This window comes from Pelobates fuscus, chromosome 9 (genome assembly GCF_036172605.1).
Source record: "Pelobates fuscus isolate aPelFus1 chromosome 9, aPelFus1.pri, whole genome shotgun sequence".
Taxonomy (NCBI): Eukaryota; Metazoa; Chordata; class Amphibia; order Anura; family Pelobatidae; genus Pelobates; species Pelobates fuscus.
The window spans coordinates 23,215,200-23,229,752 of record NC_086325.1 but is presented as its reverse complement, the minus strand read 5'-3'; the positions used below and the strand labels follow the sequence as shown (position 1 = coordinate 23,229,752).

Genomic DNA, 14,553 nt, shown 5'->3' with positions numbered 1-14,553 from the left:
CACAACACAACAATTGCATTGGTTTACTGTGCAAGCCTGGTTCAAATTCACAACACATTGCCTTTAATAGCATTTTGAACACATTATATATATATACACACAGGGCTTAGAAGTTCATTTTCTTCCCTACTAGCCACTGCAAACCTGGAGAGTCCATGTCACACTTACCAGGGCTGAATTTGTAATCTCTAGGTTTAAATTTTCCCTCACCAATGACTAGTGGAGATTATGAGCCCTGGTATATGTACAAATGTAAAATGACAATGATTTATGCACATACATACTGTAGCCACTGGCTAGCTCTCTTGCACAAATGCTGTAACCATGCCAGTCTTTCCTGCATACAAACTATCAGAGCAGAAAACAACCAATTTTGATAACAGAAACAATTTATGGAGATATTATTTTAATGAGAAAACCAGTTTCCTGAAGTACAGTTACTCAGTGGTAGCCACTGCATGGGGCATAGTGCTTTGATTTAGCAAATTTATCAGTGTGTTTTATAACTGGATTATCAGCACCTCTGTCTCTCTGATGGATAAACCAACACCTCACACTTATAAGGCCAGTGCTGTCACCTAGTGGAGTAAGAAAGTTATACATGCGCGTCATAGCAGTTAGTAGAGTTAAGGCTGACAACCTTAATGGAAAGGACTCCCCATAAGGGACGTATAGTGCATTTAGTGTCTGCATTTTTATAGACAACTTGGTAATCTATGTCAGAGCCTGATGGCCACTTCATTTTCTAAACAAATAATAGTTGTGCTCTAGTAGAGGAAAACCAAAACAAAGAATAGTAAACCTATACAATTCTTTGAAACAAAGAACCTTCTATACTTAAAATTTAGATGTGGTTTGGGCAGTTTTATAGAGAATAAGCACCATAGTGAAAAGCCCCCACATTGAAAAAGACTATGAAAGCTTAATGTCAGTGAACGAGAATAATTACTAATTCAGACATAAAAGACGCTAAAAGTTGCCATGCTGGACCACTATAGTCCAGCAACAATTAGTCCATGATCTTCCAGGTAAACTGATGATAATGTGCAATAAAAGGAGTGGGGGGGAAAGAAACGTGATGTACAGTATAGGATTACAAATAAAGCTTTCAGATACTTTACAATACCCTCAAAGTTAACGTTTATAAAGTGCCCAGCAAGAAAAAAAAAAATGATTTTACATGAAGACTTTGTTGTCGGAATATATAGAATTATATATTTTAACCGTCCAATATGGCATGGAGTGTTAATTATGGGAATATCCCCTGGAAGGGGGCTCAGAATGCAAGAAGTGTCTTGGGATGAGGGATTGTTCTGCAGTCTCAGCTTTTGAGTACTAGTGTACAGGAGTGTTTGGGTCTCATACGCTGATTAGCCAGAAAAAGAAGAAAATGGCAATCAATAGGAAGAGGGAATCCAGCAATCCAAAAAATCTTCCTGGAGCCAGCCCAGTTTCTAAGAATAAGAGGAGAAATTTGGGAAAACGGTTACTACATTCAGTTGAAATATCTTATCAACAGCTTTATACGGGAAAGAAAATATAAAAACATTCATATTTGAAATAATTCTGTATTTTTCAAGGTAAATTATAAATAGATTTTCTCTTCCTTACTTCTCTATTTCCTAAACTCAGCATGCTTCTTCCTAATGGGAATCATGGTATATCAAACATTTCTACAAAAAAAAAGTAGACCACCTGTTATAAGATCCACAAATACAACAGTGCTTTGCCAGCTATAGGATTGGCACAACACAGTAATTATTCTCAAAAGCAGGGGGCATGCCTTTTAAACACCCCCACACTTAAAGGGATACTATAAGTACCACAAACACAGCTTTGTATTCCAGGCATTTATAGTATCCCTTTAAGTGTGGGGGTGTTTAAAAAGGCATGCCCCTGATTTTGAGCTTTTTGTAGCCCCTCTGCCTCCCCTCTCGCACACCCTCCATGGTGAATAAAAGGTTAAAAACCCTTTACTTACCTGATCCCAGAGCCCAGCTCCTCCTTTTCAAACTTCCCGCGAGGGCATTGGACCTCCCGATAGAAAAGCATAGAATCAATGCTTTCCTATGGGGAAAAATCTGACGCTGGATATCCTTATGCAGAGAGTGAGGACATCCAGCTTCAGACACAGACCAAAGGTTCATTTGGATGCAGTAGGCTTCTCCAGTGGCTGTGTGGGAGACTTAGTGCTGCAATCATGTAAACATTGCAGTTCCTATGGAACCGCAATGTTTTACATTGTAGCACTAAGTTCAATAGAGTTACTGCACCCAGACCACTTCAATGAGCTGAAGTGGTCTGGGAGCCTATAGTGTTCCTTTATCTACTTCAGACAAAACACAAGATATGACTGTGTGAGAAGTTACATCATAGTAGGGGATCTACTATTAAATGAAGATGCGACAGCTTCTCAGTGTAAAATGTGTACATATAATGGAGGGAGCAGTGCCTAAAAGGGATCCTCAGGTGTGGCAGAGTATGAAACGAGACAAGGGAACAGTAGAACAACTATATTATGTAGTAATTTTAATACTGTACAGAGAAACGAGAGAACAGTTCTGTCCCTGAGTTGTGTCGGAAAAAATATCAAAAATTAATTCAATTGATCCTTTATTAATTTAAATCTAAACACACACACTGATAATGACAAAATCAATGGTCATCGCTGCCCCAGTGATGGATAACTGCGGCAGAAACGGATGACTCAAACTTACTAGTACTAAGTGAGGAATATGTACAGACGGGAAGTGAAAAGGACAAAAGATATATATATACATAGACAAAAGACGGGGGCACAAGTCACCGAAAGCGGTGAAGTAGATAACTCCCTAACAGAGGTGGCTGTATGCACTATACGGTATGTTTAAACCAAAAGGTAACGAAAGTGACTTATTATAAGTTCACAGTGTTAATTATGATCTTAACACCTTAACCCGATACGTGCAGTACACCATAGAATACCAAAAGATCCGATAATTATGGTCTGTGCGGTACAGAAATTAGAGTGGCTGGTTACTACTATATATCAGTGCCGTCTAGTTGTATCTACGGCACACCAGAGGATAGAAACTGTAATCTGCACCGTATAATTGCTCCAATCGCAAAAATATATACAGGGTATCGGTGCAATCTCACGGTATCAAATAGGGGTTCCACACATGGGTCCGATAGGTACAGTCCACCAAAGTGATGCCCCTAGGGAGATGGGGCTGTTGTGGTCTGCTGTTTGGTAACAGAGGAGTATGTGTGGAAGCCGGTATCAAAGTACGTGCCCCTAAAACATATAATCATTAACCAGTCTAGTCAGAGCCTAGCGAGATCTCACTGGTTGAAATGAGATGTCTGGATAGCCCAATTGTAATATCAGAAATATTGTGCCCCTTCGTTAGCACACAATGAGATAGTGGGTATAGATCCTAAACTGTGCCTTCAAGGGCACCTGTGTCTAGTAAATCAATGTCTCAAATAACTATCTATATGAGAGACAAACGTACCCTAATCTGTGTCTAGCACTACTGATAGGTGCCCTTGAAGGCACAGTTTAGGGTACGTTTGTCTCTCATACAGATAGTTATTTGAGACATTGATTTACTAGACACAGGTGCCCTTGAAGGCACAGTTTAGGATCTATACCCACTATCTCATTGTGTGCTAACGAAGGGGCACAATATTTCTGATATTACAATTGTGCTATCCAGACATCTCATTTCAACCAGTGAGATCTCGCTAGGCTCTGACTAGACTGGTTAATGATTATATGTTTTAGGGGCACGTACTTTGATAACGGCTTCCACACATACTCCTCTGTTACCAAACAGCAGACCACAACAGCTCCATCTCCCTAGGGGCATCACTTTGGTGGACTGTACCTATCGGACCCATGTGTGGAACCCCTATTTGATACCGTGAGATTGCACCGATACCCTGTATATATTTTTGCGATTGGAGCAATTATACGGTGCAGATTACAGTTTCTATCCTCTGGTGTGCCGTAGATACAACTAGACGGCACTGATATATAGTAGTAACCAGCCACTCTAATTTCTGTACCGCACAGACCATAATTATCGGATCTTTTGGTATTCTATGGTGTACTGCATGTATCGGGTTAAGGTGTTAAGATCATAATTAACACTGTGAACTTATAATAAGTCACTTTCGTTACCTTTTGGTTTAAACATACCGTATAGTGCATACAGCCACCTCTGTTAGGGAGTTATCTACTTCACCGCTTTCGGTGACTTGTGCCCCCGTCTTTTGTCTATGTATATATATATCTTTTGTCCTTTTCACTTCCCGTCTGTACATATTCCTCACTTAGTACTAGTAAGCTTGAGTCATCCGTTTCTGCCGCAGGGATAGCTTACGTATAACTCTATACACTGTAAGTGTATCTCTCTTTATTTTTTTTTACCTCCAATCCATATGTTCCATTGTACTGTTTCCTACTCGGCCACATTCGAGAATACCTTTAGGCACTGCTCCCTCCATTATATGTACACATCTTTCCTCTAAATCGGAAAAGAAACTCTGGTTTGGGTTGTTTCAGCTGCCTTCATCACTACACCAAAAGTGCTAGAAACTCACCCCTAGTTTCTTGGTGTAAAATACCTGCATGTAACCAAGTCAAGGAGCTTGTAAAGCAAAATTTTAAGAGGGAAACATTTAAAAAAAAAAAAAAAAAAAAATGGGTTTCACAATGTCTTTTTCAGAATATCTGAGCTGTTGGAAAACTCTAATACATCATACATTCATTTTTATGCTTTAGTGATTAATGGAACATGGTTTCTAGGGGGTACCTAAAAGAACCCGAAAATGATACTACAGAACTACAAGCACACGGAAAGGCATACTAGTCTGAAAGCGCATGGAGTGCGGGCTTTCCCCTCACAGTGGGGACAGATATTAAACTCATACAGCAGAAGTGACCGGTTAATTGCTACCTTCACAAGAATTGCTTTAACGGATAGTGATGTTACCAAAAACGTGGATGCTGTTCAAAGGTAAAATTATCTTCGTGGGGGGGGGGAGGGAGGGATGAGGACACGTGCAAGGTAGGGTTAATGGACTGTATGTGGGTTACCTGCGCGGGGGGCGGAGTGAAATTCATTAGTATTGAAGACGGTAGTGAAAAAGCCAAAAGGGAAAGCTCCGATGCCAAAAGACATGTGGAAGCCTGTGTCTGTGAATCCTGGAACCCCCTGAGAAAAATACAAAGTATAGAAAGAGATGGTTGGAGGAAAGAACATTCAGTACAGAGGGCAAAGGAACAGGAAAAATGTCAAGGAAACCAATAAAAGGTGTGAGGAAACAAGAAATGACAGGGTGGGATAAAAGAAAAAATACAATGTGAAAGTTAAACATTGATCAGAAGCCCGGTTAACAAACAAAAACACACAACAAAAAAAAAAAAAAAATATGGTTTTCTGGTAAAAGTGCAGTTTAAGTGCACACATAAAATCTAAAATTAACATAAGTATAAAATCCGCAGCTGTTAAACAGTATATTTTACTTTACGGAGTAGAGCTTTCATCTTGTCATATTAATGAATTGTTAAAGAGCGACTAAGTACCATCACAACTCTGCATTAAAGTAGTGTAACACTACCTATCTTTTTTAATCTGTATACTCTCTCTCTACAATTAGAGGCAATTCATGCATATCACGCCACTTTAACAGGATTTCCATTTGGGAACCTAGCTACAGCCATGCTTAGATGCCCCATGCCCCAACGGTCTATGTCTGTCCAAAAAGCTATGATTAGCAGACTATTGCTGTAACAGCTGAAAGAAAGGAAGGCAAGAGGTTTAAATTAGGTTTTTACTTTATTTGCTTTCAGATATGCATCAAGAGGGTGATAATATATACACTCCACTCCACTGAACAGCTTAGCCCTGAAATTACAGTGAATGAAAACAGAAAATAAAGGGACACTGGAGTAACCAAAACAACTTTAGTTCAATGAAGCAGTTTTGGTGTACAGATCTCGCTGCTCAATTTTCTGCCATTTAGGAGTTAAATTGCTTTGTTTATGCAGCGCAAAGAGTCATCTAATGTTTACACTTCCTTTATTGAAAATTCTATTTAGTGTATTTAAAGTTCAATTTACAGAGCAGGAGGTAAAAAGTTTAAAAGTAAGCAACATTTGGTTGAAAATTAAACCATTTTTTTCCATGCAGACGGTGTCAGTCACTGCCAGGGGAAGTGTGACTAGGGATGCATGAACAGCAACAACAATTATTTAACTTCTAAATGGCAAATAATTGAGCAGTGAGACTTCAGAGGCATGATATATACACCAATACTGCTTAATTAGACTAAAGTTGTTTTGGTGACTATAGTGTTCCTTTAAGACTGATCTACTTGCAGAACTAGTTTTAAGAGATGCCCATGGCATATGGCACACGGAAAGTGTCCTACATCAAACAGGAACAATAGTAATGGAACTAAACGTGTGAAACTCATAAAGATAAAGTATTTAGAGCAAAGACGTATAGTGGGGCATCCACTCCCATGTGATAGAAAAGTGTTGTATTTTGTCTCTTATTTGTCCCACTCTAATTGTATTCTAACTGGCTATTGGTCAATATTTTCATGCAAATGGCGCAGGTTATTATTAAAATAAAAATTTGCCATGTACTCTCCTATCTGCCTGAGCCTAGACATTGGTTTTATTATTTAACGTGTGAAACTACTCCAAACATATTAACAACTCTACTCTATCCTTTCATAAGGGTATTAGAATGGAACGATAATAAACAATCACCAGACTGAGCGACACGGGGAACGTCAAGAACTCAGATGATTAACGTACCCCTGCTGCTCTGTTCTCTGGCTCCGGTCTCTGTCCCTGAGGTCTAGGTGGAGTCTTTAATCTGAAGGACAGGAGGAAGACATGTAAATTAAGGTATGCATATTGCCATACTGATCTCACCTTACCATAGACCCACACTGCAACAGTAGGAACAGGTTTGCTGATACTCTTCTTATTCGATGACCGATTCTATAATATCATGCTGCTGCATAAACCCACACCATAACCGCTTTGTTGGTCAGTGTCACTTATGTAGCTTTAACATATATCTATACTACAACAGAAGAACAGAAGAAACAATATGTCCTGATTGCATTCTTTATCAGTGAGTGACACAGATACTGTCCACATACTATGTGTCACAGATACTGTTCCATACTAGGACACCGAAATACCACTCTTTATATCGAGGAATCACTGCTATCACATTACCAAACTGATCCACTATAAAGAAAGGGACCGATATGTAGGCATCACATTTAAATAGAAAAATCCTTCTCGCAGACCCCCATACAACAGGAGGAATTGGCATGTAGATAAAGTGTTTAAAAGGCATACACCCCTCCATGTAATGGGAGGATAGACCTATAGAAATCGTCTCTTTATGTTCATGTCACTGCTTTACCTGGGGTCCTGTTGGTTCGTGCCTCCTCTGCCATATATTGGGATAACATTCTCTCTGCTGACACCCGCCTTACACACAGGACATTCCTGACGATCAGGTCGGGTCTCCAACCACTGGAAAACAACACAGTGTCAGCTACTTTAGGCAATGATATAAACGGAATCAGAACAAAATGTTCACTCACCATCAATTTCCTTTTCCATAGATTTAGCGGCAGTACAATGATTGGGTTTTGCCTATGCTATTTTGTATGGACAGGCTGCACTCATCCTAAAATTGTAAATGTAAATAAATAAGGCCCCCCCTCCCCCCAAACTCCTCCCTCATTAGTATAAATAGGAGAAACAACCACAGCAACCCAGACTGACAAAACACTACACTCATTCATGCAAAAGTATAAATATTTAATAAAACAAGGGAGGGAGTTCATACTGCCACCAGTTCCATGGAAAATTAAATTTACCGTGAGGTCAATTATTATTTTTTCCATATGAGAGCAGCTGTACGAAGACTGGGATGTAACAAGAGAATCCAAAAGCTTTGTCCCTTTATGAAACAATTGCTCGAAGCACCCTGCACACCAGGGTGACTTCCTGGAAAGCTTAGTCAGTCGCTTAAATCGAGAATACTAAATAAGTATGGAACGAGGACCAAGCCACTACTTAATAAACGTGTTCTGCTGAAACGATTACTTGAGAGGCCAGATAGTTTTTGGTAGTTTTTTTTTTTTTACATTCAAATTGTGCAGTTTTTTTTCCTCCAAAAAAGTTGGAATCACAACTCTTTTGACGTGAAGTTATCCAAGTTGACCACCTTTGGTTTGACTGCATGGAGTAACTTGGGAACCAATTTATCTGAATGAAGAGCTACTCGAAGCCCAGAGTTCAAAGTTCCCCAAGACCTTTGGCCAAAGTTATGGCCACTGGGGAGATGTTTTAGGATAACTGGAATGTAAACAAATAGGGGCATCTAATCCAGAGAACATACACCATGTTGATGCTGGATTCAGAATATCTAGGACTGCCAAACTAATGCCATTTGCCTTTAGAATTTCCCGTGCCAGGCTGCAAAGTTGCAGTTGTGCAGAAGAAATCAGCCAGGTAGAATTTCAGAGTTGTTCATTTCTTGGAATCTTCCAAAATTATCCTTTGGCCAGTTCCATAAGATTGACCATTTCTCTTGGAACACAGACATTTGGCATGTCTTCCAAACACATGCAAATGTTGGCACCTGGCCAGCAAAGCAGTGCTTGTTCGGAAGTAAGAGGAAAACAGTACTACAGAGTCCTAAGGGCAGCTCCCCAGAGACTGGGGCTCTGTGGTTGTTGCGCTCATTTGTACTTATTATTATTATTATTTATTTTTTAGGCTAAGTGCTGCCTGTCCACACAGAAGAACGGAGGCAAAGTCAAACTGCTATACTACCACAGTCCATAAAGAGAAAAAAATAATAATCAGTGCTTCAAATAACATTAAAAACAACGGGCTCACAGTACATAAATACAAACTGCAAAAAAGCAATCCAGAGGCAACAACAGACCATGGCATACAATGAAATAACAATCCACACCAGCCTGTCCTCACAAGGAGATTGAACCGCTGCGCTGTGCAAATGCAAAGGGAGATAAATAAAGTGTGCAAACAGAAAAGTGGAGTAAAGTTCTAAAATATGGCTGAACACACATACACAGCAGAATCATGCTATTGGTTTTTTATGGCGATCGCTCCATTTTTCCATTAGTGGCACTATTATCAATCTAAGTCATGTATTTATAAAAAGCTTTACGTTGGCCATAGCAGGTGTACAGAGATAGAATCCTCCTATAATACAGTCACGCAAGGAGCGAGTTGTGTTACTAGTGCTTCAATCCCTGCAAATACTGATTTTAAACTTCCATTTCACTCTCAGTGCTCTACATAGCAAAGCTCTGAATAACAAAACTGATGCTTCCTAGATGTAACATGGACCATAAGAGAACAATCGCCCTGACTGTGCTTTGACACGGCTAATGCATTTTCTAGTTGGCCTAGTGAACCTCCCAAAAAAACAGCTCTTGTATATTTAACCTGTAGTGTATATTTGGGAAGCATCCAAAAATCTATTAAACAGACAATGAAAATACCCAGTTCATCATAAATCCTGACTGGTACACTTATAAATACATAAAGGCTGACGAGATTAATGAAAGAATACTCTCGGCTCTTCATTGAAATAGCAGTTTGCCAATATCCGTGTCTAATGTGCTTCCCTGACACAATCTAAATTGGCCAAGTCACTCATCCATGCTAGATATGACAGCAGCCTCCAAGGTCGTAAATATCAAGCTATCTGCAAGAAATCAAAACAAAAAACCCACAACAAAATCTAAGCATGAGCAATCACTGTTATAACTTTGCACACTGGAAGATTGTATTAAGGGACAATATAGGCACCATTATTTAACGAGATGGAAATGAAAACAATTGTGAAATCGTTTGACTGAAAGTAGATTTAGGTTTAGTATTCACCCTGCTATCTGTAGTGAATGCACAAATGTAGTTTTTACCATGCATTTTAATTTATCAATGGAATTCTGCATTGGACACAACTGTGGCTGTATAACACACTCAGCTTCCACTGACTGTACGGCTGAAGCAAGGCACATGCATGCACGTGATGTAACTTGCACTGAATCTTACATTGTTTTCAATGCTTGAACAATGATGACTATCAAGCTCCATGAAATGTGTGGTGCCAGTAAGTGAGATGTTCAGTGACTCTAAAAAGTTAACATTAACTCCACCTTTCCCCAAAAAAACATACCCACATAGTGTATTGTAATACGATGTGGAAAAAAAACGAAATAGCTCCACTTTAAAAAAAATGACCTAAATAAAGATTGATTGCTACATTAAAAGGGACAGTATACTAACAGACTACTTTATCTCCATTGGCCCTGTCCCTCTTAAAGGGAAACTATAGTGCCAGGAAAGCAAAGTTGTTTTCCTGACACTAAAACTCCCTATAGTGCCCTTCTCCCTCCCCGTGGTGCAGAAGAGGTTAAAAAACCCTTCTGTCACTTATCTCAGTCCAGAGTTGCTAGCTCAAGGTCAGCCTCTGCTCATGCAGCAATAGCCACATTAACATTAGGATTTCCCCATAGGAAGGCATGGGAAATCCACCTCCACCTCTAGACAGCCACTAGAGGTAGAGTTAACAAATAAAGGTAATTATGGCAATTAATTAAAAACTGCAATAATTACCTTTGCTGGGTTAAGGGGACTGGGACAGTGAAACCAGACCACTTCAATGAGTTGTCTGGGTGCCTGTAGTGTCCTTTTAATCCTTCAATGTAAAACCTTGCATTTTTTCAATAGAATCCACCTCTAGAAGTTGTTATACTGACCACCACTAAAGGCGCTTCCGTGGTGCTGACTTTGTCACATGAAGCAAAATCCTATAGGAAATCACTGAATACAAGGCTATCCCATTGTGAAGTATGGATGCGGACAGCACTCGCCACGCATGTGCATCAGATTTTCAAGCACTGGATTGGAACATAGTGGAAGACGTCATGCCTCCTCCATAACTTTGCGGTAGACAGAGAGGTGAGCAGCACACACAGAATAATTATTTACATGATGGGTTTGTATAACTTGCTAGAGTGCATCCATCAAAACAAGCATGACTTGGTATTACTTTGGAGAATGTGACAGGCCATCTACAAACTGTTCTAAACAACATGCTAGAAAATGTATTTAGCATTTAAGTTTGACCTCATTAGGCTTTACCACTACACAGTTTTACAGCTGTAACAACAATGTCAAGAGCAAAATATTTTGGGATCACTAGTGGCTATGTATACATCCTAGCACCCCCTTAACTGATGCAGAGGAATCGCACATCTACATGCATGTGTGCACATGTTGGAAATTGCATGAAGCTGCTCATAGGTGAGGGCCGGCAGCTGTGTGTGGACCACTCCATCCATTTGAGGATGCCATGATAGGTCAGGAGGAAGGAATATTCAAGTACGGTAATTATATCTGTTTATTAAGTATTATGCGGGCACCGAATGTGAACTTGTCATCAAGGTGTATATAACAAACATATTTATACACTCGACAACCCTAAAATATGTACCAATGCTTTTGTTGCAAGAAAGTAAACTTGTAAAATAAATAAATAAGGAAAACAAAAAAATATTCTCTCTTATCTTTGTAATTTTGTTTCTTCATTGTCATTCAGCACAGACTTTGGCATTTCCCCCTGCACATGCAATCAACGGGCGCTGCGGAGGTTGTCCTGACCATACAGGAGCAGTTCCCACAGAGTTTTACTGGGTAAACACGGCACATACATTTGCAGTGCTTCTCCAGTTTAGTTTTACAATAGACCAGATATTGGCAAAGATATCATCTCCAATTCAAGGAGAAACCCTTAAAAAGGAGATGCACACTATCCATTTTATTCTGCCTTATGTTATCTCGGGAAATGGTTTCACTTCAGCGGTTAAATGGATTAACATGTTTATGTATATAATGCTAGACCAGGACTGTTCAGTCATTTCCTGGTCTGAAAAGTGATTGCTTACATGATGAATTAGTAAATAAATTTCAATAGCCATATATAAAAATGTTTATCCCAGAAATGTGTTCATTCTATGATTACCTGTTTAACATGAAAATGAACGCTCATATCTACACTACATTATCTTTTAGCTAGATTCCTAAAATGCCAAGTTTACACAAGGTGTTTCTCTACTCTAAAGAACACGGTAACCTGGTGTGTGGCTGTAGGTCAAAAACTATTCCAAACTAGCATCAAACAAAAAATGGATTTAAACTGCTGCAGAAAACAGAAACAAAAAGGGATAAACACATATTATAGTATGCGAGGCATAAACAATTTATCTAACACTTTAATTTGCATAGAAAATTAACATATTTACAAGGCAGACATACCTGATGAAGACAAGGCCAGCTGGAAAGGAGGAAGAAAAAAAAAAAGACATAAATTTGCATACATAAAGTAGCGCGGTTTCTTACATGCATTCAGTATATACAGATAACACGTCATATCCTGTAATATTAATGTAAGGTAGAAATGTTACAATAAGACAGGAGAAAGAGTCGATGGTATGTGCCCTTTCCATGGGGTCTCAACATATGAGCCAGTGAACTGTGAAATCACTAATTATCCACCAGGTTCTGCCAACAAGGCTATTAAATTGCTGCAAATCCACATTTCAATTTCATTTTGACAAGCTTTGCTAGGCTGCCAGGGACAAAAATCCATTAGGCCCGTAATCTACTAACATGTTTGGTGTAATCAACTGCTCAAACTTTCAAAATGAAATATTATTATGTAGGTAAAATATAATCGAGTAGAACCACCACCTAGTTTACCAGCTAAGCGGACTTCATAACCACTACAGAGTGCTGGTTATGGTTTTCGGAGTGTTAATTTATTTATTTTTTTAAAGGGCTGCTGGGCATCATACATGACAGCTTTAATGTGCGGAGAAAACAGATTTTTAACGGGTTCTATGCTATAACTAGAGAAGAATGAATACATTCAATATATACAACATATTAGAAGTTGCAATTAACAGATACCTATCGTGACCAGTCACATAAATTTGTCAATAAGAGTTTTTGGTTTTCGCAGGGGTGGGGACTAATGCTGAACCCCTATATTTTAAAAGTATTTGATAAAGTGGTCTGTGTGTGATAGCAGCTACGAGTGCTTGTGTGCTATACAGCTGGATTTAGCTATGCGGCCTCTATTACTGCATCTCTTTCCTACGCTCCCTGCGTATATAGCGTGTTACGCAATCAGGGTTATTTATAAAGGGCAAGTTCGATAAGCCGAGTTTATCAGGATGGTTTCTCATTTTCAAAACTTTGCCCAATTGTGCTTTTATAAATAGACTACATGTATTCAGTGTGCGGCACAATGTGTGATGGTTACGTATATATATATATATATATATATACACACACACATACACAGCAATGTGTGAAGGTGTCAGTAATATTAGGCATAAATACATGTATGATGCAAGGACTTACAAGGACGTATTCACTAAACAGTGAATTAGGAAGTAAATGTGAAAACTGAAGCCAAAATAGCTGTACTGGAAGAATTGTCCAATCTCACTGTATTTCCAGCCAGGATATTTCAGCCTAGATTTTACCATTCAGGTTTCAGGTCACTGTTTAATGAAGGCCATAGCCATGTGTACCTGCAGCCATGGGCCCAATAATGGCATTAACCCTTCACTGATCCCCCCATGTGTACCTGCAGCCATGGGCAAGCTGGGGCTGGGTGAGCCCACACATTGTTTATATTAATACCCACCAATATAAATCACCATGATATCCCTGGGAATATTACCCAATAATGGCATTAACCCTTCACAGACCCTCCCCCTGTCCACCTCACCAAACACCCACCAGTACAGGTGACCACACACACTGACCACCGGCTCCCGGGCAGTCTCCAGGCAGATATTACACTCATAGGCCGCCCCGGGGCTGCCAGCAGCCGCCGCCATGGCAACTGACAGATCGGACCCTAGCCGGGACAAGTCGTGGGCTGTCACGGGAGAGGACACGAATCTGATTGGAGGAAGCGATCTACAGAGCTCATACTGGATAGGACAACAGAGCTGTCCATCACAATGCTTGTCGCTGATTGGTTGCCGCCGCTTCCCCTTCGCCAAGCTTTTTTTCGGATGGGACAACTGGGGAAGGCGGTGACTGGTGGTACACAGACCAAAACTTGATTACGATTGGTTGGTTTTTGCGTCTGTCAAACCACATAAACCGTCTTCTCTCAACCGCTTACATAAGCGTAAGCTATTGGTTGACAGCAAGTCCCGCCCAGCTAGGTTTATTACAGCTTTATTAGCTATCTTACAGTACGGACAATGAACACAACTTGTTGGTAAACAAGCTCTTGGAATGTAATGAGTAGAGCATGTTGGGACCTGCTCTGTAGAGCTGGCAAACATGCTGCAAGGCTTGTGCAACCTATGTTCACTAGTCTTTATAAAACTGTATCCACATTATACAAACACCCTTCACTTGGCTCTAAGTAGGCACACGAGAGGCTTTTAATATTTGTT

The 14,553-nt window shown here is 39.8% G+C and overlaps 1 protein-coding gene across 1 annotated transcript; it reads right to left on the bottom strand.

The window, feature by feature from the left end:
* Positions 1–389: 389 nt before the first annotated feature.
* Positions 390–14,045, bottom strand: RNF5 (ring finger protein 5). Its single transcript, XM_063431520.1, has 6 exons — positions 13,880–14,045; positions 12,386–12,404; positions 7,443–7,555; positions 6,818–6,878; positions 5,087–5,204; positions 390–1,454 (listed from the first exon to the last, which is right to left on the bottom strand). Exons 1-6 carry the CDS (start codon positions 13,978–13,980, stop codon positions 1,360–1,362), a joined length of 507 nt encoding a protein of 168 aa, XP_063287590.1. The 5' UTR covers positions 13,981–14,045; the 3' UTR covers positions 390–1,359.
* Between the last annotated feature and the right edge of the window lie 508 nt (positions 14,046–14,553).

Excerpts from the sequence above, each read along its gene's own strand:
- RNF5 (XM_063431520.1), bottom strand. The coding sequence starts at position 13,980 with ATGGCGGCGGCTGCTGGCAGCCCCGGGGCGGCCTATGAGTGTAATATC. Across the intron at positions 6,879-7,442 it reads ACGAACCAACAGGACCCCAG|ATTAAAGACTCCACCTAGAC; the intron begins GTAAAGCAGTGA and ends CCTGTCCTTCAG. Across the intron at positions 5,205-6,817 it reads CAGAGAACAGAGCAGCAGGG|GGGGTTCCAGGATTCACAGA; the intron begins GTACGTTAATCA and ends TATTTTTCTCAG.